This window comes from Dioscorea cayenensis, chromosome 14 (assembly GCF_009730915.1).
Source record: "Dioscorea cayenensis subsp. rotundata cultivar TDr96_F1 chromosome 14, TDr96_F1_v2_PseudoChromosome.rev07_lg8_w22 25.fasta, whole genome shotgun sequence".
In the NCBI taxonomy this organism is placed as follows: domain Eukaryota; kingdom Viridiplantae; phylum Streptophyta; class Magnoliopsida; order Dioscoreales; family Dioscoreaceae; genus Dioscorea; species Dioscorea cayenensis.
The window spans coordinates 2,282,447-2,305,107 of record NC_052484.1 but is presented as its reverse complement, the minus strand read 5'-3'; the positions used below and the strand labels follow the sequence as shown (position 1 = coordinate 2,305,107).

General features: G+C 34.3%; 4 protein-coding genes across 8 annotated transcripts; 2 read left to right on the top strand and 2 right to left on the bottom strand.

The window, feature by feature from the left end:
* Positions 1–7,913: 7,913 nt before the first annotated feature.
* LOC120276350 lies at positions 7,914–12,289 on the bottom strand. 5 transcript variants are annotated; one of them, XM_039283077.1, is made up of 4 exons: positions 12,094–12,289; positions 10,950–11,142; positions 9,752–9,854; positions 7,914–9,624 (listed from the first exon to the last, which is right to left on the bottom strand). In XM_039283077.1, the coding sequence occupies exon 4, from the start codon at positions 9,618–9,620 to the stop codon at positions 8,598–8,600; it is 1,023 nt and encodes a 340-aa protein (XP_039139011.1). In that variant the 5' UTR covers positions 9,621–9,624; positions 9,752–9,854; positions 10,950–11,142; positions 12,094–12,289; the 3' UTR covers positions 7,914–8,597. The 5 variants fall into 5 exon arrangements, with proteins under 5 accessions (XP_039139011.1, XP_039139008.1, XP_039139010.1 ...); XM_039283074.1 differs by having other exon boundaries at positions 9,752–9,837; XM_039283076.1 differs by having other exon boundaries at positions 9,752–9,837; positions 10,950–11,104.
* A 1,202-nt stretch (positions 12,290–13,491) lies between these two features.
* On the top strand, positions 13,492–15,500 carry LOC120275396 (pentatricopeptide repeat-containing protein At5g39350). The gene has a single exon (XM_039281951.1). It carries the CDS (start codon positions 13,495–13,497, stop codon positions 15,493–15,495), a length of 2,001 nt encoding a protein of 666 aa, XP_039137885.1. The 5' UTR covers positions 13,492–13,494; the 3' UTR covers positions 15,496–15,500.
* Positions 15,501–16,154: 654 nt separating this feature from the next.
* Positions 16,155–19,605, top strand: LOC120275286 (uncharacterized protein C683.02c-like). Its single transcript, XM_039281818.1, has 5 exons — positions 16,155–16,451; positions 17,208–17,343; positions 17,928–18,019; positions 18,267–18,369; positions 19,159–19,605. Exons 1-5 carry the CDS (start codon positions 16,173–16,175, stop codon positions 19,374–19,376), a joined length of 828 nt encoding a protein of 275 aa, XP_039137752.1. The 5' UTR covers positions 16,155–16,172; the 3' UTR covers positions 19,377–19,605.
* Positions 19,606–19,811: 206 nt separating this feature from the next.
* LOC120275590 (receptor-like protein EIX2) lies at positions 19,812–22,442 on the bottom strand. The gene has a single exon (XM_039282213.1). It carries the CDS (start codon positions 22,440–22,442, stop codon positions 19,812–19,814), a length of 2,631 nt encoding a protein of 876 aa, XP_039138147.1.
* Positions 22,443–22,661: the final 219 nt, after the last annotated feature.

Sequence of the window (22,661 nt, the reverse complement as noted above, 5' to 3'; positions counted from 1 at the left end):
AGAGAAGATTGAATGAAGCAAAGAAGAGTTAGAGCCAAGCACAAGAAGGTTGTCCATGAAGCCATGGCTTTTCTAATTAATATTAATTAATAACGAAGTGAATCACATATTTGAAATTATATGAGGTATTTATGGGAGGAGTAGAAGAGAAGGTTATGTGATGAATAGGATGGTGAATGACACTATGTAAATCATAGAACGCTCCGTCTAAGGTATGACATTGTTGGCTTGCCGTTTGGGTCACACATGGAATTATGAAAGTAGAGAGCCAGGAGGTGTATGATCCCTATGTGAACATTTGGTGGGATATGTATTTCTAGAAATCAGTTTATATGTAGCATTGCTTGGCTTTTAGTGAATTAATACGGCATTAGTGATGATGACAAGAATTTTTTTTTTTTTCTTTATTTTGACAAAAGCATGCGTAGCTATAAAGATGCACTAGTTATGATGGCTTGAATGACCTTCTAGGAATAATTAAATCCCCTCTGCTATGCAACCATGGAGGGGAGAGAGAATATTCAACCCTCTCATAAAGGACCCTACGCATTGTGAGTTGAGAGATTTGGATTTTGGACTCAAGACCTCTCAATTTTAATGGAAGAATTTTTTTTATGTGTGTTTATTTTGGTTGTATTTGATATTAATTAATTTATTATAAATAAATATGGATAAACTATTTTGTTAACGGCTCTTGGTCTAATGACATTAGACCCACTAGGTAAGGTGTTTGTGTGAGCATTTTATTACTTGTATTTGAAACTTGTTGGGCATAATCGTGGTAATGGTCAAGTCCTCGATCGATTATAGATGCGAGCTTATAGTCCAAACTTCAGCTCACGAGGTGAATGTGCAGGGCTGAATGTTTAAACCCTTGATTGCATTCATTGCATTTGTTAAACAAAAGGATTTTAAGAAGAGAACTCTATTCATTAAATGGTATTAATTAAAAATTTTGTGACTTGCATGGAATATAAAAGAATGCTTTATTGTAATTAATTTATTTCAATATTTCAAATAAAATATCAGTAAATTAATTTGCAATATAAATAATGAAATATTTCATTTAATTAATATCAATTAAATAATTAATATTTATTGTATGGAATATAATAGAATGATTTATTTTAAATTTTATTGACAAATTTGACCTTACAATCATTGATTCTATTAAAAAAAATGCAATTAAAAACTTTTTAAACCAAAGACACAATTTTCTTTCCACGATTCAAGTTTATTGGATGTTAGTGTTTAAACTATCATCTTGGGTGATTAAAAATTGATAAAATACGATGAGATTTTCTCTAGAAAGGCCAAAGTTGCGACAGAAATGCAACTGGTTGAATAGAGTAGGATTTACAGACCTCAAAACATGGGTGGTTGAGGTATCATCAACCTCCAAGTCTTTAATAGAGCTTTACTGGCAAATGATGGTGGAAAATTTCTTAAAAGCTAAAACACTATTGGTGTAAAATCTTTAAAAGTCTTTAATATAACTTGATTGAGGCCCGATCTTAACCAAGCCTGAACATATGGATGCTTGTATGAGGCTAGCTCAACCTAGTCCAACCCAAGGTAGAGGTCTTGACCCAGTCCATGTCCAGCCCTAGGTAGAGGGCTATGGACAGAAAAATTGATGACCAAGATTTTTCATTTATGCAAATAGGGAGATTTTTTTTGACAGGCAAATTATAAAAGTGGAATTATAGAGGCAGACTGACTATAGTAGACAGACTGACAATAATAGAGACTATAGTAGAGATTAAATAGGGTATTTAACCGAGTACTTCTAATAGAGGAGTTATAGAAGCAATAATTATAGTAGACAGACTAACTATTTTAGAGGGATTGAAAAGTGTATTTAACCAAATACTTATAATAGATGGATTATAGAGGCAGACTGATTATAATAGACATATTAACAAAAAAAAATACAGGATTATTCACAACAAACCACGAAAAATACAACATTATTCAAACCACGACATCCCAAAAATGGAAAAATCAATGTACAAAATCAATGATGCATTTTGTGTTTTGGTATGGCTTTCCACACTTTGATAATCTTCTCATTTATATTCAAGGGAGATGTCTGCAACAAAAAAGAAAATTGTAATTGGGAGTTTTCAAGTTGAATATTAGTTTCCTACATATGAAAGAAGTCAGCCACCATTAATCTTCATTTTACAATTAAAGAAAAAAAATTAAAACAAACCTTGTTTCTTGTAATTTTATAGTCATCAGCTTTTCTGGCACCATATTTGGCAAAAAGTTGTTACAAATTTTGAACTGTAAAAATGTTAGATGTATATATATATATATATATAAGGAATGCATAGACATATTTAGTTAGTATAAACTTCTATTATGTTGTATGATGAATCTATAGTTATAAACAATGTTTTGAAAACCGGACCATAGAGCGAACCGGTCTCGTATTTGGGCCACGGGTCAAGCGGTTCGACCGGATGGCCCATTTCGATCGGACTGGATGATGTCATATATATATATATATTATACATGAACAACTTTTGGCGGATCAAGGGTAAAGCCAATGAAGCAACCAGGCCTCTTAAATGGGGCCTCATCTAAGTTTAAACCGATATAGTTTTTAAAATCTTATATTATAATAATAACTTATAAATTTAATTTACGACCTCATTATTAACTTTAAATTTTTAAAAGTTTTAAAATCTTATCTTTGTAATCATAAAAATTATTTATTGTATGATTAATTCATACTTAAATTTTTTTATTTAATAATACACCAATTTCAAATCTTTCATCAACTAGGTTTTTAAGATAAAAACTAATAAATTAACTTACAAATCTACTTACAAAAAAAATGTAGCTTCAATTCATAACTAATTCTCTACTCCCAACCAACCAATCTATTCGAAAAAATAAAAATTTTATAGGTGTGAATAACTAATGGTCATATTTTCTAATTTCTATAATAAATTATATTCTAATTACTCTATACCATTAGTGCTCTTTGCTAATTGATATTGAATTCTTTCTTGCGATACTTATCGCTACATTAGCTATGGATTTCTTTTCAAGCCTACAAGCTATAATGAAACATTTGCAATTGCTATGAAGCTTAAGTTGTGTTCCCAAACAAGTTATTAATCAATTTGTATTTTGTCAGATTACTTGAGCCTCACTGATATTTTCCAATATAAAGAAATGGTTGTGTTTTGGAGATACAAATATCATATCAAGTCAACTAAACAACTTTTGAAGACTTGGTCCAACGTCATGTCAGAGCTCATTCCTAGACAACAAAATTTAATGGCAAATAAACTTGCTTAATCTGGTAGCATAAAACCCAAAGATTCTGATCTACCTAATTGAATGACACATACTACAGGTTTATATAAAAAAAAAAAGCTTTTATTTCCAAACTAACTGCATTCTATAATCTTTTTATTTGCTTTTGTTTTAGTGTCTATCATTTTTTTTTTTTGGGAAAAAAATTGACAAGCATCCCCCATTTAAGAGAAGTTAAGGGCGTGCACAGACGGGGAGTTAGTATCTCCACCTCTCTGCGCCCTCACTATGCCAGATCAATCCCTCGCCAACTGTGAAAGGACCTTACAGAGGCCATAGTGGTAATTTACCTGAAGACCGTTGCCGTTGTCAATGATTTTGTTGTTGTTTATTTTACATTGTAGTTTTTTTAATAATTTTACATAAAACATATTTAAAAAAATACATCTTGTAATAAATGTTTTAAAAATCAAGAAAACTTACCAACAATATAGGACCAAAACATATCAAAAATATATCTAATAAATGTTTTGAGAAACAAGAAAACTTAACTACAACAATAGTAACAAAATATATAAGAAACAAGAAAACTTAATTTCAACAATATTGTAACAAAACATAACAACAACATAGTAATAAAACATATCAAAATTACATCTGATAAATGTTTTGAAAAAAAAATAAAAAAATAAAAAAATAAAAAAAAATCAAGAAAAATCATGAGAATTGATGGGATTTAGAACTTTGATCAATTATGATCCTTTTCCTTTTTTTCCCACCAAATTGGAAGAAACTTTGGCGTGTAACAAGTGAGAGGATACCCATTCTTAAGTGCTTTTGTAAAGAGGAAAACCAGCTAGATAAACCTGCGTTGCTATGAAGATTGAAGATCTGAAAAAAGTTCAAGAAACCCGTGAAGGAGAAAGTATAGATGAAAAGAAATATTTTTTATCCGATTAAAAAATAATTAAAAACCTAAAACCGGGGTTTGCCCGGTTCGGGTCAAACCGGTCCACCATTTTTTTGTGGGTTTGACAGGGTTAGTTATCGGTTAACAATTAATATAAACCCGGACTGGACTACAACCCAATTTCCTGCCAGGCGGACTGGCAGGTCCGGTTTTCAAAACCATTAGTTACAAACCTCCATCTTCTTTTGGGGTCTTTCGGAGACCAGTTTGTTTACTGTTCACTACACCAAATTTCAACTGTCCACCAGAAAAACTATGTTAAAAAAAACATACAACATTTTTAAAACTCATGGGTAAAAGAAATTACCTTACAGCCACAGCGTACATCTTTTTGCACTGAACCAAGTGCGCCTTTTGGAACTGGTGAGAGTCTACAAGACCCACTGGTTTAACAAAAGAAATTTACAGAAACTTTAAAAATGTATAATAGTATATATGGAATGCATAGACTAAAAATTTTCATAAAACAATAATTACATCCTCACCTTGCACAGGCTCCATTACATGAATTATATCGCTTTGAATCACATAGATTTCAAAACCTGAAAGAGGCGACATGACGAGTATCCTAAACTGCCTATGGTAGTTGATAATCACTACGTTGAGAGTTAAGATCCTGAAGAACAAGTTTCTTATATAAAGAAACTTTTAAATCTCATTCACTTGAACAGGAAAAATCACACAAGCTCAAAGAAACCAGAAAATCAGTAAAACATAGATCAGCTTTAATGAAATAAAGATACCAGATTTTGTATAATTCTGTTTCTTCTGAAAATCAATACACAAAGAGTTGAGATCATGAACAACAACTTTCTTATACAAAGTTTGGATCAAAACTCACTCAGTTAAGTAGGAAAATTCTTTCAAGCAGAGGCTTAACAGAAAAACATCATCAGAAAAAACTCATAGAACTAATAAAACATTTAAACCATCCTTTATACAAACTTCGGTGACTGAAAAGAAACAAGTTAGTCATTAACCCACGCGTTTGAACCAGATCAACTCCACCTCTCTTCATCCAGCCAACTGTTTTGCCTTGAACTTAAACTCTCTTCTTGATGATCAAATCTGAACCACACAACCAAAGAAGCTAACCCCAGTGCTGGACTAAGCTAACCCCGATGCTGGACTTAACCTCTGCCTCGAACTTATGCCAAACTCTTGATCAAACAATCCTAGCCATTGATCAAACTGATCCATCTCTTCTCTAGACTGCCTCGAACTTACTCTCCATCCATGATCAAATAAATCTCAGCCGTTGGTTTCTTTCCAGCCATCTACTAACGGATTTAACTGAAATTTAAACACTTGAAAAGACACACATACCCTTTAAATCAAAAGTTATACCAGCAGGACAATTTTAGCTTCTTCAATTCTGCAATCATAACCAACCGTAGTTTCTCCTCCAAATCTGAGCAACTCCATGAACAATGAGAAGTAGATTTTTCCCATCAAAACACAACCCCTTTATTGCCCTAATCTCAGTGATCATGGGGTAGAATACTTCAAGAAGGGTTATAATTTTCTGCAGAAATTGACAGAAAAGTCATTTAACCATATTCAACAATCTCATTTTATTTTTGTTAACAAAGGCTTACTAAAATAAATTGCTTGTTGGACAGACTGACTATAGTAGATAGACTGGCTATAGTAGACAGACTGACTAGATAGAGTAAAAGGATTAAATAGATATTCAACTGAATACTTATAACAAAGGGATTATAGAGACAAACTGTGACTATAGTAGATAGACTGATAACAAATGGGAAAAATACAAGATTATTCACGATAACCCACGACAAATACAAGATTATTCAAACCACAGCATCCCAAAAATGAGAAAAATCAATGTACAAAATCAATGATGCATTTTGTTTTTGGCATGGATTTCCGCACTTTGATAAGCTTTCCATGTATATTCAATGGAGACACAAACACTTGCAAAAACCAAAAAAATGAAAAATTCAAATTAAAATATTTGTGATCAACCCTCGATCACAAAATATGCGCCTGTAGATAGGATTGCTGTTCATGCTTGCTACACCACAACCCCGATCGTTCCCTCTTTGCTAAAAGGATACAGCTTCCTTTTTAGCTCTTCAAAGTTTGTTGTTTCGTGGGCATCTCTTTCTAGTTTGTTTTCCTTGCTCTTTTTGCCAAAAAGGGCTTGAATGTTGCTTAAGGATGGCATAGTACAACTTTATGAAATCAAGGCCAATCTACTCTTCATCTAGTGAATTACGTGACAGTTAAAAAATAATAAAAAAAAAAAGTTAAAACACACATGATGACCATTGTACAAATGATTGTAATCCGGCCTGGTTTTAATTATTTAAATAAAATTATAATAAATTATTTAAAAAATAATGAAAAATGTTAAAAAAACCACAACCAAATTCAATTAGCAATGGATGCTTTTATAGTCAATTGCATATGCCTTTACCTATCCTATGCAATGTGGAAGTAATTGAATTTATTGATTGTTTATATCTTTAAAAAAAAAATTAACAAAATGTCCATTTGTTTGGTTGGGTTAGAATGGTTCACTTTAAAAAGTGTTGGTGTCATTTGTTCAAATCTTGTCTGCAAAATGACATTTTTTTTATAAAACCCAATTAATGTAGAAATGATTAATCTAAAAATATTTCAAAATATTAATGGTTCTTTTACATTGATAGCTGTTAGTATTATATCAATAAATATATTTATCAGCTTTTAGATTTTTATTGTTAAAATATATTATTGACAGTAATATAGATAAAAATTTACAATTAGAAGATTTTTTTTATAAATTACACCACAATGAAAGTTTTCTTATTAATCTAACAAAATTAATTTAATTATTTATTAATTAAGATTTCAAAGAATATTATAACTCTCTCTAATAAGTTAATAAATTGTTGAGAAATATATGACATTTTCTCAAAAATTAAATACATGAAAAAATATTGCACAAAATATTATAGTTTTAAATAACATGGTTAAACTATTTTTAATCTTTGATAATATATTACTTTATATTACAAATATTTTTTTTCTCATAGTCTATGGCAAGAATTTGTATTGATATATGTAACCACCCCATTAAACAACAAAAAATTGATATTGAGTTTGAAACCCATGTAAAATGTTTGAGTTTTTACATTATTGCTCAAGCGTTTGTGGAACGGCATGCATTACTGCTCAATGAATTTGTATTGATATATATAACTACCCCATTAAACAACAAAAAATTTATAATGTGTTTTTCCAAGTTATTTTCAAAGCTTGTGGAACGGCATGCATTACTGCTCAATGAATTTAGTTAGTTATTGGCGAGAGCCTACTGGAAAATAAAAATGGATTATAAGGAACTAAAAAACCATCTAATCCACAATACACATGAACTAAGCATTACAATAAAATATACAGCATTTCCGATAAGTATTTGTGCAAAGTGCTAAAGTATCTATCAAATAATCGGTATCAAATAAGAGGTTGATTTCCATTACAGTCACTGTTGATCAATATAAATATAAGGAATTGCCAAGAAAGCAACTACAGCTATTACGAGTAATACAATTCAATAGGAGAAAGCAAAAACCATCTTATCCAAAAGACTCATGAACTAAGCATTACACTAAAATATACCACATTTCCAATAAGTATATGTGCAAAGTGCTAAAGTATCTATCAAATAATCAGTTTCAAGTAATAGTTTGATTTCCAATGCATTCACTGTTGGTCAATACAAATAGAAGGAATAGCCCAGAAAGCAACTTCAGCTGTTACAATTCAATAGGAGAACAAAAAATAACTTGTTTCTGCAATTTCAGGCTGCTGCCTTAAAAACATGAACTTTGACACTACTGAGAATTTGTGAGAAACAAAGTGGAGAGGCAACAAGTTATAATATTAATCACACAATAAAAGCCTCTCACCACTTGGCACTCTACCACACACTGCCACACAAATAATAAAGCAACAAGCTTATAGGCTTACAATCATATGCTAATATATATCCTAACACAATAAAGGTTTGATTTTAACTAAAATTTGACTCTAACTTATCTAATAATCACCATTTTCAACTAATTTATCCAAACTAAGAGTTATACTCAAACTATAAACTTAGTTTGACTCAAATTAATCTAGAATCATCTAGAAGAATATTTAGGTGTGCAATAGGTGGTGCTAACTTCATCAGACACTTATCATAGATCTATTTGTATGCCCACCCATCCGTAGCCAAAACTAGATGATCGGGGCTGCCCCTCGAGACACTCTGCTGAGAACGGTTTGCAGTACCAAACTGCCGTGATCCACCAGATGATCAGGGCTGCTCAATTGCCGCACTCTTTGTCTCCTCACCTCCCTAAGTCCAAGGTGGGCTCTGTGGACACTGGGCTACAAAATGTTTCTGACTGCCGCATCTAAAACACGTGCGGGCTGCGCGTCTGCACTCTGCTTGAGAATGATGTCCTCCACAAGTAGGACTCCGAATCTCCTGAGTAACACTGCCAGCTGAGCCCCTACTGCCAGAACCAGATGATGAAGCCGAGGGCCTGCTGTAAGGTCGTGACCGATGTTTCCCTTTGGAGTGCCCAAAGCTACTCCCGGAAGACTGACTCTTCCAAGGGTTCAGACCCCGATTCCACTGCTGTTCGCGTCTACCCGAATCCTGCGTCTCTTGCCATGTGATCTCCAGATCCTTAGCAATACCAACTACATCAACATAGGGTAGCCTCAGGAATGGTACAAGAGCTCGCCGGATGTGATTCTTCAGGCCCTCTACAAAGCGATAGGACTTGTTGTTTTCATCTTCTACCAAGGACGGAGCAAATTGTGATAACCTGTCGAATTCTGCCTCATACTCTTCCACAGTCATCGATCCCTGTTTCAAATTTAAGAATTGCCTCTCCATTTGAGCTCGACGGCTCAATGGGAAGTACTTGGCATAAAAGGCTTCCTTGAATTGTTCCCAGGTCTTGAAGGCATCTTCACCCTTGAGGCGTAGTTCTCTCTCAAACCACAAGGCTGCACTATTTCTGAGCATGTATGAAGCCAGTCTAACCTTATCTTCATCAGGGCTTTGCATAGCCCGGAAGGTCCTCTCTATCTGTTTGACCCAATACTCGACCACTATCAGGTCAGTGGTCCCTTCAAACGATGGTGCGTGCTGTCCAAACTCTGTCAGTAGGTCCCGACTGCCTCTAGAAGCATGCTGATGGTTCTGGTTACGCATCATTAGCATCAACTCTCTCATGATGCCTGTCAGAGTGGCGAGATCTGGTTGTTCTTCAGCATTTGACTGGTCAAGAACCTCCTGCTCCAAGTCCATGGGCTCTTGGGGTGGGCTTGCAGGCCTTCTGCGAGGTCGCCGTCTACCCCTAGGCATGATTCTGCAGATCAAAAGACGAACAAAACTTTAGAATAAGATACACTACCCGGACCACTCTCAGAAATAACTTTTGAACATTGACAAAATTTTAAATCAAAAGGGTGACATCTAACTGAACTCTTTGATACCATTTTAATCTGTAACGCCTCAGCTCCAGAGCCGGACTCGCTGACAGATCGGCCGCGTCCAACGGAGAAAATACCAAATAAAACACCTGACAAAAATAATTAACTTAAATAAATAATTAAATAAGTAACAAATACAAAATAATAAAATAAAATACCAATTAAATCATGTAAGAACAAGATAAATAAATAAACAAATAAAATAAATAATTTATTAATTTAACCACACACTTAAATGCATAATTATACGGATGCGAGAGTCTACTTGGTTCCGAGCTACGAAATTGGGTTCAACAAATCCCGCAAATTTGAGCTCACTACAGGATCTACCCTACAAAATAATCTATACTTAGATTTACAAGTTTTGGGCCAGGCCTAAACTTACAACTAAACCCAAAAAGGATGAATTACAACCCTAATAGCAAGGACTCAGGCAAACCTTCTACCCAAATACCAAATGATCAACATCAAACATTCAAAATTTCAAAGATCAAATATGGCATCAGAACAGCCATGCATCTTTAAATATGGACATATATAACAAACTAACATGACTGATTTAGAAAAACGCCATGCTTTAACATTTAATTGCTACCATAAAGTAGACATACCAAGGTTGCAGAATACACATGCACAATTAAATATATAAACACATAATGAGACAAATCAACTAAACAAAACATGCTTTGAATGACATCATGCTTACGCGGGTGTATACATAAATTAAATCCAGATGTCATGTGCATATAAAAATAATAAACAGAATTTATAAACATAATAAAGCAATCAAAATTCAGAAAATTTCAGAAAATCAGATACAAAAAAAATTAAGATTCATGCATAGTTCCAAAATCTCATGCTTACCAGCAATTAAACACATATAAAGACTAAAGTAAAAACATGATTATATGATCAAGCTTTAAAAAAATCAGAATTATAACACATCAAGGTTGCAGGTTCTTCATCAAGTTCAAGGTTACAACATGCATACATAGATCTAAATAAATTAAATTACGAAGGCATGCTACACATAACAACCCAAGATGATCAACACAATTCATCATTGGCAGAACATACTCAGAAAATTCTCGGATTCAACATTCTCAATACAAGAGTTAGAAATAAATGCTTTAACAAGACACAAAAATAACAAAACAACCACACAAAAACCAAGCATTCAACACAATAGCAAGGCACATACTTCTAATTTCTCCGATGAGTTGCCGGCAAAGAATTGATTCTTCAGTCGCCGGAGCTTCCAAGGAAGAGGTTGAGCTGGTACCCACCTTCTTCGGTCGCCGACAATCCCAAGAGAAAGGTTGATATTTTCACAAGCTTGCTGTCTTCTCTCTAAAACTCAAAGAATGAAAGAAAACCAAACCCCTAAATTCAGCCTCCAAAAGCCAAGAAATAAACCTCCATTATTATAGCCGACCAGATCCACAAATCAAGGGAAACATGTGAAGCTGGTGGGTCCACAAACATGCTCCAGTCAACGGTCAAAGACTTCAAAGTTTTCTCCAGTCAAGCTTCACATGTTTTGGCAACTTAAGAACTATTTTAACATAACCACTCCTCATCTAAAAACATTACATAGTAATCACTACATAACACTATAAAATCAATTCAATGAGTGTTCCAGGGTAATCAATGGTTTCTTGAATTTAGGAACCAGAACTGAAGACATTCAAACTCTAAAAAGAATCCATAGAACAACCAGTTCTCAAGTAAAACTAAAACAATTTTGGCAACTTAAGAACTATTTTAACATAACCACTCCTCATCTAAAAACATTACAACTTTAAAATCATGTCAATGAGTGTTCCAGCCTTCCAGGAGCATAGATGGTTTCTTGAATTTAGGAACCAGAACTGAAGACATGCAAACTCTAAAAATAATCCATAGAACAACCATTTCTCAAGTAAAACTAAAACAATTTTAGCAACTTAAGAACTATTTTAACATAACCACTCCTCATCTAAAAAGTAAAAACATTACATGGTAATCACTACATAACACTTTAAAATCATTTCAATGAGTGTTCCAGGGCAAAAAAATGGTTTCTTGAATTTAGGAACCAGAACTGAAGACATGCAAACTCTAAAAAGAATCCATAGAACAACTAGTTCTCAAGTAAAACTAAAACAATGCAAATGAGATCTATCTCTGCTAATCAATAATGTCCTCAAATATCTATCAAAGCACAATTGCTCAATTGGGATTCCACCAAAAGATCACAGCATGCCATGAAGCAGTGATGATAATCAAGAATCAATTGGAAACAAATACAAGTATAAAATTTCAAGAAATAAAACAGATGATTACGAATTGATGGTGCGTTTTACCTTGATCGCCGGTGGAGATCTGGACAGACTGTATCCGGGATTGATGGAAAAGTGGATCAAAAACCTAATCAGTGAGCCATGCTCGAAGAGGAGAATCCCGAGAAGGAGATCTCAAACCCTAAGAAGCTGAATGGAAACCCTAATCCGTAGCAATGGAGAAGAACCAGAGAGAGAGAGAGAGAGAGAGAGAGAGAGAGAGAGAACACGCGCGAAAGAGAAGAAGAGGATGACAGGGAAAACTAAAGAGAATAAACGGGTCGGGTCCTTAGAGTTTATAACCCGAATCCGATTTGGGGATATTTACTTAAAAACCCACAATTTTTAATTTTTTTATTAAAACTAACTCTGGGGATATCTTTTAAAATAAATCCCGTTAAAAAAATTATTTTATATTTTTGGTTTTTTATAAAAATAATAATAAATATTTAATAATAATAACTTAAAAAATGGTTTAAAAATAAAAATATTTTTTATTTGTTTTTTTTTAAATAAAGGGTGTTTTTGAAAAAAAAAAACCTAATATTTTATATTTTAAAAACATATGGGTGATGAGATGAGGGTTGATGTGATGGTTTCATTGTTAGTTTGATGAATATATTTTGGGTAGGGTTATTTTGACAATAAAAAAATAGTTATAATGAAAAAAAGCCCATATAATTATCAAAAATTAATTTTTTTAAAAATAATGTAATAATTTATATTTTAAATATATTATTTAATTATTTTAATTAATAATATCTAAAATTTTATTAAATAATTATATTTTAGGTATAAATCTCACAATGGTCTTTTTATTTTGCGTCCTTTTAGTCCATATAATATAAAATATATAATTTTTGTTCTTGTATTTGTACATTTTTGTTCTTTAACTATAAAATCCGTCCTTTTCGATTCTTATATTTACATATTTTCATTTTTTTTATCCCTTTAGTTCATCTGTTAGAAATGAACAAAAAGGCAAATCCATCAATTAGATAAACCAAAATAATAGAAATGTACAAATATGAGTACCAAAAATAGTGGATTTTATATTAGAGGAATTAAAAGAAAACTCAAAATAAAATATCATTTTGATATTTTGACCTATATTTTAATAAAAAATATATATAAAAAGTAAAAAAAATGAATAAAATGATTGTGAATTTTATTTTACAGTATAACTAAAAAATAATTAATGTCGAGTTTAATGAGTTAATGAAGCGATATGAGTTTTAAACTTTGGAATAATATAACAATTTAAAGTTGGCCTTTATATCCACGTGTGGCCATCGGCCCATCGCTCATCCATGGTTTATCCACATTTGTCAATATATTTATTATTATTATTATTATTATTATCAAAAGTTTATACTTAGTGACAACACACTCTATGCCAACTTCTTGAACTGAATGAATTAGTCAATGAGAAATCCTTCCCGCCTTATTTCAAAAAAAGTGGATTTCCACATCCCTTTTTCGCCATCCCAATGTCTTTCCCTTCTTCAACCTGGATCTCTCCATCCCACCACCCAACTCCACGCCCTCCTCCTCACCTCCGGCCTCCTCCTCTCCCCCTCCGCCACCCACCTCCTCTCCAAACTCACCTCCTCCTACTCCCTCTCCGGCCATCTTTCCCATGCCCACAACCTATTCGCTCAAATTCCTCAAAGAACCACCTTTCTCTACAACACCCTCATCCGCGCCCACGTCCAATCCCAGCACCACCTCATTGCCATTCATTTGTTCTCTCAAATGATCTCTTCGGGTTTTCGGCCGGATAACTTCACCTTCCCTTTCGTGTTCAAGGCCTGCGGCGATGTCCCGCTCTTTAAAATGGGGCTTCAAGTTCACTGCAAGGCTTTTGTTTCCGGGTTTTTGTCCAATGAGGTTGTTCAAAACTGTTTGATTGCAATGTATATGAATTGCGGCGAGAAGGAGGTCGGTTCGGTTGTTTTTGAGGGAATGAATAACCGGAGTGTTGTTTCATGGAATACAATGATTGCGGGGTTGTTTCAGAATGGATGCGCTGCTGAGGCTTTGATGGTTTTCGATCGAATGGTTGGTGATGGTGTCAAGGTTGATGAGGCCACTGTGGTGTCTGTTCTACCGGCTTGCGCCGTTGTTAAGGATTTAGAGACGGGCCGGAGAGTGCATGTTTTGGTAGATGAAAGAGGATTTGGAGAGTATGCTCCCGTGAGGAATTCTCTTATCGATATGTATGCGAAATGCGGGAACTTAGGTGAGGCAAGGAGGCTCTTTGATGATGGAAATTGGAGGAAGGATGTTGTCTCTTGGACCGCAATGATTGGAGGTTGTGTTTTGAATGGATGTGTATCAGAAGCTCTACATTTCGGTGTTAGGATGCAGTTTTCGGGGATCAAACCGAATTTAGTGACAATGGCCTCACTACTTTCAGCTTGTTCAAGTGCGCTGTTCATAAATTACGGCAAATGCTTGCACGGTTTGTGTATTCGATTAAGGCTTAAGGATGATATCGTAGTGGAGACTGCATTGATTGACATGTATGCTAATTGCGGCAACATGAATTTCAGTGCGCGAGTGTTTGAAACATGTTCAAGAAGAACAGCGACATGGAATGCTGTTGTATCAGGGTTTGCTCACAATAAGCATGCAATTACAGCGATAAAGCACTTCAAGTTAATGCTGGCAGAAAGTGTGCAACCGGACCAAGCAACGATTGCAAGTGTCCTTCCGGCTTATTCTGACTCAGCAGACATGAATCAAGCACTGAACTTACACTGTTTTCTGACAAAAACCGGCTTCCTCCGGAGCACAGAAACAACAACAGGCCTAGTTGATGCCTATGCAAAAACTGGGTGCCTAGACGCTGCGAAAGAACTCTTTGAAGGGCTAAATACAAAGGATTATGTGGCTTGGAGTGCGATTATCTCAGGATACGGCAAACACGGGCACGCGAAGATGGCAATTAGCCTTTTAGAAAGGATGATAGAGGCCGGAATTGAACCAAATAAAGTCACATTCACTTCAGTGTTGTATTCATGCAGTCATGCAGGATTAGTGGATGAAGGAGTGCATATATTTCAGCAGATGCTACAAGCACATCAAGTAAAACCAAGTCTTGATCATTATGCTTGTGTCGTTGATCTTATCGGTAGAGCCGGAAAGTTGGAGGAAGCTTATGGGCTGATAAAGAGGATGCCATATGAACCAAATCAAGCAGTTTGGGGAGCATTACTTGGTGCATGTGTTGTACATGAGAATGTGGAATTAGGAGAGTTGGCAGCTAAACATTTGTTTGAGATAGAGCCTGAAAACACTGGGAATTATGTTTTGTTAGGGAATGTTTATGCAGCAGTTGGAAGGTGGGAAGATGCAGAGTCAGTGAGGAGTTTGCTGAACAGCAGAGGGTTGAGGAAAGCACCAGGATGTAGCTCTGTTTGATTATTTGAAATTAAGATTTCTTTCTTCTTCTTCTTCTTCTTCTTATTATATATATATATATATATACATATATAATACACATATGTTTTTTCAAGAGCTAAAAATATAAAACTTTTTCAAAGATTTAAACTCAAAATCAAGTGCTTGAATTACCAAAGTTTTACGTTAGATGAAAATTATTTTTGAAGTACAGAAGAGGGTTGAAATTAATTATTTTTGTTTGAGATAAAGGATTAAATAGTTAAAAAGATAATAGTAATTTACAAGGAGTTTTATATAATTATAAAAAATATCAGGGAAAACATGGAAGATATTTGTTTAATTAACGGATGAGTGAAATGATTATTTCTACTTATTTGAATTTATTTTGTTGAAACTATCTATTTATTCTGTGTTAAAAATTTAAAAAAATATAGAATTTATTAAATCAATAAATATGATGTTCTCTATTTTTTTATCCTCACATTTTAAAATATTTTTTTTTGCATTATTTAATATGCATTAATCAATCTATTTTTTCCGGGTTTTTACTATTAACTCCCTGACATAGTTTTATTTTAGAAAAACCCGTTAATTTTTTGTATTTACAAATCAGTCCCTGAAATTCAGACGCTATAAATTGGAAATCCCCCGCCGCACTGAACCTCAAAACCCTCAAACGCTCTGAGATCGCAGTGATGGTGAGCAAGAGGCAGAAGCTCGCGAGGAAGCGCTTCAAGGAGGCCAATCCTGAGCTCTTCCCGAAGCCCGAGCTCTCCAATCATGGCGATTCCACTTCCAGGAAGAAGAAGAAGAAGCGTAATATTAAGGGCAAAGTCCTGAAAACGAAGAAGAATTCAGGAAAACACCCTTTTAGAGTTCCCGGCATGAGGCCCGGCGAGAACTGCTTCATCTGCAAGTCTTCCGATCATATCGCTAAGCTTTGCCCTGAGAAAGCCAGCTGGGATAAGAACAAGGTCCATTACCCTCTCTTTCGTAGATTGAATTGAAGGAATTGTATGTGAGAAAGATGAACTTGAAGGCAATTTGTTTTCTTTTGTTTGTTGAGTAGATGAGTTTAGGTGGATACGCAAAAAAGGCTAATGTGTGGTGATAAAGTTAAAATTTTTCTTTGTTTTTCTATTTTTTGCTTTGATGTGAGCTAGGTTTGAAGTTTTCATTGTGATTTAGAAGTTGATATTGTATGGAATTGTGTGATTGTTCAAATTAGGCTATGAATTAGATGTTTGTTCAGGTTTTTATTCATGGTTTTTGGTGATCTTCGTGATTAAAACTACATTGTGTTATCTTTCCTAAATTTCAGCAGGAGTAGTTATGTAGGAAAATTCTAATGTTTGTTCTTCATTTTGTTTAAATTATTTCCTTGCATTATAAGTGATAATTCTTTTTTATCACTGAAAAAATCCAACATGAGAGTGGCCCCTCTTCAAGCTTCTTTTTTTTTTTTTACTTTGGGAAACCCTGTTATTATAGTGGAGAAAATTAATTTCAGCATTAAAGTTGATGAAAATCGAAGGCTGCCATTTTCTATATGACTGTTATGACTGTGTTTCAGCAAATTTCTATGTTGTTAAACCAAGTTTCTATGGCTTGATTGTGCTTAGCTGGTGTTTGCAGCAGTGGCCTATTGCTTGCCTAGCTTCAGTTTTATTTGATTTTCAATTTCTTTTGCACTAAAAATAATAATCTGATATGCTGTGTGCTATGTTCAGATATGTTTGTTCTGTCGGCAACGTGGTCACAGTCTTAAGCAATGCCCTGAGAAGGACACCAATCATAACAAGATATGCTATAATTGTGGCGAAGTTGGCCATTCTCTTCATAAGTGCCCCTTACCTCGTCAAGACGGTACTCTTATTATTGTTTTTTTGTTATTTTTTATGTAGTGCTTTGGAATTGCAATTTACTCTTTGTTTAATGTATTGTAATTTCTAAACTGAAATCACATGTTTCAATTGATATGGAAGTGTTCTGTCCGTTGCTTGAGATGAGATAAAGATGGATGCTAATTGAAATTCTCAAGTCTAGACAAATGTGTTCAAACTTGGTTCCAAATTTTCTTGTCGGCATGCACAACATACAAACAAGGATATTAAATTTTCATTGCTACATATCTGAACTTTATTTCAGAACATGATTTTTGTAGTGTTGTGTGCCTATATTCTAATTCTATGTGCTAAATTTGGTTTGTCATTTTCCTACGTCAGGTTGCTTATTTCATGCTGATACCCTCTCTTTAGTTCTATTCTAGAAGTTGCTATAACTGAAACATCAACCTAAGATTTGAGCATCTAGATCTCTTTCATACTGATTTTCTCATCTTTTCATCAGCCTTTGTTTTTAGTAAACTTGATCTTGTTTAATAATAAATTTGATTATTTGTCATGAGTGAAGGAAAGTCCTTCATTTAGTGATCTTCTCTGTAAATGCAGGGGAAACAAAGTATGCCGATTGCTTTATCTGCAAGGAACGTGGACACTTAAGCAGGAACTGTCCAAAAAACACTCACGGTATATATCCAAAGGTACTTGAACATGCTTTCATTTTTTTGGTGACTTTGATTTAGCGGGTAAAGATAAAACTGAAATCATTTCTTTGTATATAATCCTATACATGTGTTGGTGTATCTGACAATAATATGTGGTAACACAATTTCACATTATAAAACTGTTATAGAATCACAAGTCAGTTCAACACATTATATGCATATCCAATTGTTATTTACATTCTTGGAAGTTTACATCTCTAACACCTGGTTTATACAATTTCAGGGTGGATCATGTAAAGTATGCGGTGGAATAGACCATTTGGCCAAAAATTGTCCAAACAAAGGCAACAAAACTTATTTATCTTCCACAGGACTGAAAATTTCAAGTAAGCTGACGGTTCCAATTATCCACATCATTTATGTATTTACTATGTAATTTGAAGTAGAAAGACAGGCCTATTTATATATAGAAGTAAATCTTGCTGATTTTTATTTGGAAAACCATATCCATGTTCGATTCGAATATTAGCCTCAAGATGCTTTGGAGCACATTGACCTTAAACATGTCCAGGCCTAAAAATCCCTATTAGAAAGAAGAGAAGAATCAAATGCATATTGATCAACCTAGTCTCAATTCAATCTTATGCTTGGAAACAAGTTCAAAGCTTAGCTATTTGACAGCATTCTAGTATTGATCAACTCAACCTAAATGCTTTATTAGTGGCCACTCTCTCCATTCTCTCAACATGCTGCTTATATCATGTAGAATCCTGTGGTGAACTTGTGTACCATGAACTGGTCTATTGGTCTGAGAACAATCTTCTTACACATCATTCAATAAACTTAGTTTGTTGTTTAGAGAAGGAGAAATAACACACTAATTATGATAAAGTTTTGTCCTCACTTACCTCTATCCTACCATTAAGACAGCGGAAAAGTAGGATGCTAAACTATTATCGATACATTGCTGCTGAGATGCCATTATAACACAGATAATTTTGATTATAGTAAGAAGAATAAACTTGAAGATTAATATATATATATATATATATATCAAAGGATTTTCATTTAGTGTAAAGTGATACCTGTAAGTACCTTTGTAAGTAAATGACAAGTTGTTGAAGTAATGATGTTAATTATTATACGTGTATTTTTTTCATGTCTTTCCTCTGCAGTTGGTGATCGTGATGGAGACCGGGGAACACAGCATACAATTTTTCAAAGTGGAGATGATCTTGAAGATGATTTCATGGTAGAAGATACAAAACATGGGAAGAAAACCATTCAGCAGTCACAATCAGAATTGCCTTCTTCTGAGCATGTTCTTGAAGAGAAAATTCTTGTAAAACAAAAGAAAAACCGAGGCCCTAGAGTAGTGAACTTCTTCGGTTGATGCTCGAGGAAACTCTAAAGCATATGATACCAATTTTTGTGTATTATTATTCTTGTAATGTCCGGAATTCTCCAAAGCTATGTTGGTGAAAATGGCATCAACTTCATGTTGTATTTTTTTCCCCAGTTTTTGATCAAAACTTGAACACAGGCAAGATTTGCAGAAGGTTTTCCTTTGCTTCTTGTATTTGGTATTATTAGCAGAAGCTCAAGCAAATCTAATTCTTTTATTAATTGAGAAAAATGCACAAAATTTGTTGGTATGATTTGAATTTAAATTTTTATATTGCTTTTTTTTTAGGATAATTTGGCTATAAAAAAAAATAAAAAAAATAGTTAAATTTGAGTTACAAAATTTCACCACAAGAATTTTACATTGAATACAACAGAACTTTATAACTAAAGAAAAATAATGATCATACAAATGTGTGAAAGCTTACAAGTGATTGCTTCTTTTCATTTTTCTCAACTTCAACACCAAAAACACATACATCTTGTCATACAATTTGTCTAGAAATGAAAAATATGAGTAGCACCAATTCTTCTTCACAATCAGCACACCACAAAAGCACCAAATCCCTGAAAGAAACCCTAATCCCATGCTCAAGTAAAACCATGTTATATCATTATCCTCAGAACCATCTTCTTCCTCAGTTTGCAATGTTGGAGTTTGAGTTTTGTTGTTGTTCTGACAGCTAACATCTAATGGAAAGCCACAAAGACGATAATTGCCGTAATAGATAGATGAATCAAGAAGTGTTTGGAATTGACCTTTTGATGGAATTTCTCCGGACAAGTGATTATAAGAAAGGTTCAAATCACTTAATGATGTCAACAAAGTCATACTTTGTGGAATCACACCGGATAGATTATTCATCGATAAGTCAAGAGATTCTAACCATTGCAGCTGACTAATATTTTCGGGGATTTTTCCTGTGAAATGGTTCTTAGATAAATGCAAGCTTTGCAATCCAATCAAATTTGTTAACTCTTCCGGTATCTCTCCTGATAATTGATTATCAGAAAGATCAATAGCAATGAGAAGACTAGCTGTGCTATCGTACCTTCGAACTTGGCCTTTCATGTCTACTTCGACATTGTCCACATAACCGAGATATGTTTGTTGATAAAATGCTGGAGAAACCATCATGGCACTGAGATTGCCGAAAGAAAGCGGAATAACTCCTGAAAATTCATTATGTGCAAGATCTATTACTCGAAGAGACATGATGTTGCCTAGCTCTGGAGGAATGATGCCGGTAAACAAATTGGATCGGAGGCGAACAATGCCAAGACTCCAATATCTATCACTGATCAAATTTGATATGTTTCCGTTGAACTTATTGTAACCAAGATCAAGTGTTGCCATACCTGTACAATTTTTCAATGACGACGGGAGCTCACCAGACAAATTATTATTATTCAAATGTATTGCTTGCAAAAACTGCAATGAGCAAATAGAAGTAGGAATGCCACCACTGAGATTGTTGTAAGATAAATCCATGACTTGCAGTTGTAAATCTTGTGATTGATTCCAATTGTAAGAGCCATCCATGACCTGCATTTGTGAATCTTGTGATTGATCCCAACAATCTGGAATGCTTCCCATAATCTGATTTTTGGAGAGATCAAGTGTTATCAATTGCTTCAATTTACATACTGATTGAGGAATTTCGCCGCTTAAATTGTTTGTGGAAACAGAGAAATATGAGATACTTGAGATTGCTTCCATCAAATCATTTGGAATAAATCCTGAAAATGAGTTGTTCATTAACCTCAATTCTTGAAATGTTGACGAAAAATACGGCAGTGGCCCGACAAAATGGTTGTGACTTAAATCGATATAGCGTAGATTGAGATGTTCTAATGAAGCTGGCAATTTGCCTTTGATGTCATTATGTGATAAGACTACATTCTCAAGTTTCTGACTAAAATTCCAAAACCAATCCGGCATGAAATCTGAAATCCCGGCATATGACATCTCAATGCTTGACAAGTTTGTCAACTTCTGAAGCCAATTAGGAAATGCCGGTCCCGAACGACAGTAACTCATGCGAACTTCTTGTAGTCGAAGCGGCGGAGTCCAATTCGATTGAAAACTTAATACAAATGCATTTGAAGTCATGTCAAGATATTCAATCTTTGTGAGATTAGCAAAATGAGTTTCAGTTAGAACACCCATCAATTTATTCCCTTGAAGTTGTACATCAACTAGTTCTGTAGACAGTTGCCCAAGAGGAGGAATAGTTTCATTAAATGCATTATCAGAAAGATATAACTCTTGCAATGATGGCAGTTGAAGTTGTGGAATTGGTCCATACAATGAATTCTCCGAAAAATCAAGTGTTTTAAGAGACTTGAGATTGCCTAACCAATTCGGTAATTGTCCGACTAAATTGCTACTTCTCCAGTTCAATGTTTCCAAACTTTTACTAACACATCCTGAAAATGCTCCTTCAAATTCATGCAACTCATCGGTAAAATTATTCCCCGAAAGATCTAGCAAAGTTAACATGCAAAGATTGCCTAGTGATGTCGGAATTCCACTAGAAAGAACTCCGTTATTCGAAAGATCAAGGACTTTGAGATTAGTCAAATTGCTAATGGCAGAAGGAATAAGATTTGTGATGCTATTTCCTCCGAGATATAGATATTCAAGATTTCTTAATTCGAACAACCACAAAGGTACTGTTGAATTAATAACATTACCTGAAAGATCGATGAAATGGAGGGATGTGAAGTTAACATGAGGAAGAGAGAGCGGAATATGAAGCTTGCAATAAGACAAGTGTAGTTCTGATATCCATTGAAGCTCATTCAATGATTTGAGAAGATTAGGCGCTTTGGAGAGATCTGCCGCTTGGAAATTCAAGTACCGAAGAGAAGAAAGATTTGAAAGCCAATGACTTCCAACAATGTAGAGTGAATTAGCGTTGTTTGAAAGATCAAGGTAGTGCAAGCTAGTTAGATTGCCAAGTTGATGAGGAACCGGTCCCGCGAAGCCGGCATTTGATAAATTGAGATATTGAATAGCATCAAATGAAGCAAAGAAACTTGGAATACTCATTTGGAAGTTGTTTATGCTAAGGTCCAAGTATTGCAAATGCTTCAAAGCAAGCAAAGAAGAGCTGATCTTGCCTCCTAATTGCCGGGAAACAAGATCGAGCCGAACAACATGCCCATTAAGATCATGATTGCCACATTTTACTCCACTCCAAGTGCAACATTCTTGGCCAACCCAAGAAGATAGAAACCCAGAAGGATCATCAACTCCTTGCTTGAAATC

Bases quoted from the DNA above. Each gene is read 5' to 3' on its own strand.
- LOC120275590 (XM_039282213.1), bottom strand. From the start codon at position 22,442: ATGAGTATTCCAAGTTTCTTTGCTTCATTTGATGCTATTCAATATCTC.
- LOC120276350 (XM_039283077.1), bottom strand. From the start codon at position 9,620: ATGCCTAGGGGTAGACGGCGACCTCGCAGAAGGCCTGCAAGCCCACCC.
- LOC120275396 (XM_039281951.1), top strand. From the start codon at position 13,495: ATGAGAAATCCTTCCCGCCTTATTTCAAAAAAAGTGGATTTCCACATC.
- LOC120275286 (XM_039281818.1), top strand. From the start codon at position 16,173: ATGGTGAGCAAGAGGCAGAAGCTCGCGAGGAAGCGCTTCAAGGAGGCC. The intron at 16,452-17,207 runs GTCCATTACCCT...TGCTATGTTCAG, and splicing joins CCAGCTGGGATAAGAACAAG to ATATGTTTGTTCTGTCGGCA. The intron at 18,020-18,266 runs GTACTTGAACAT...ATACAATTTCAG, and splicing joins CTCACGGTATATATCCAAAG to GGTGGATCATGTAAAGTATG.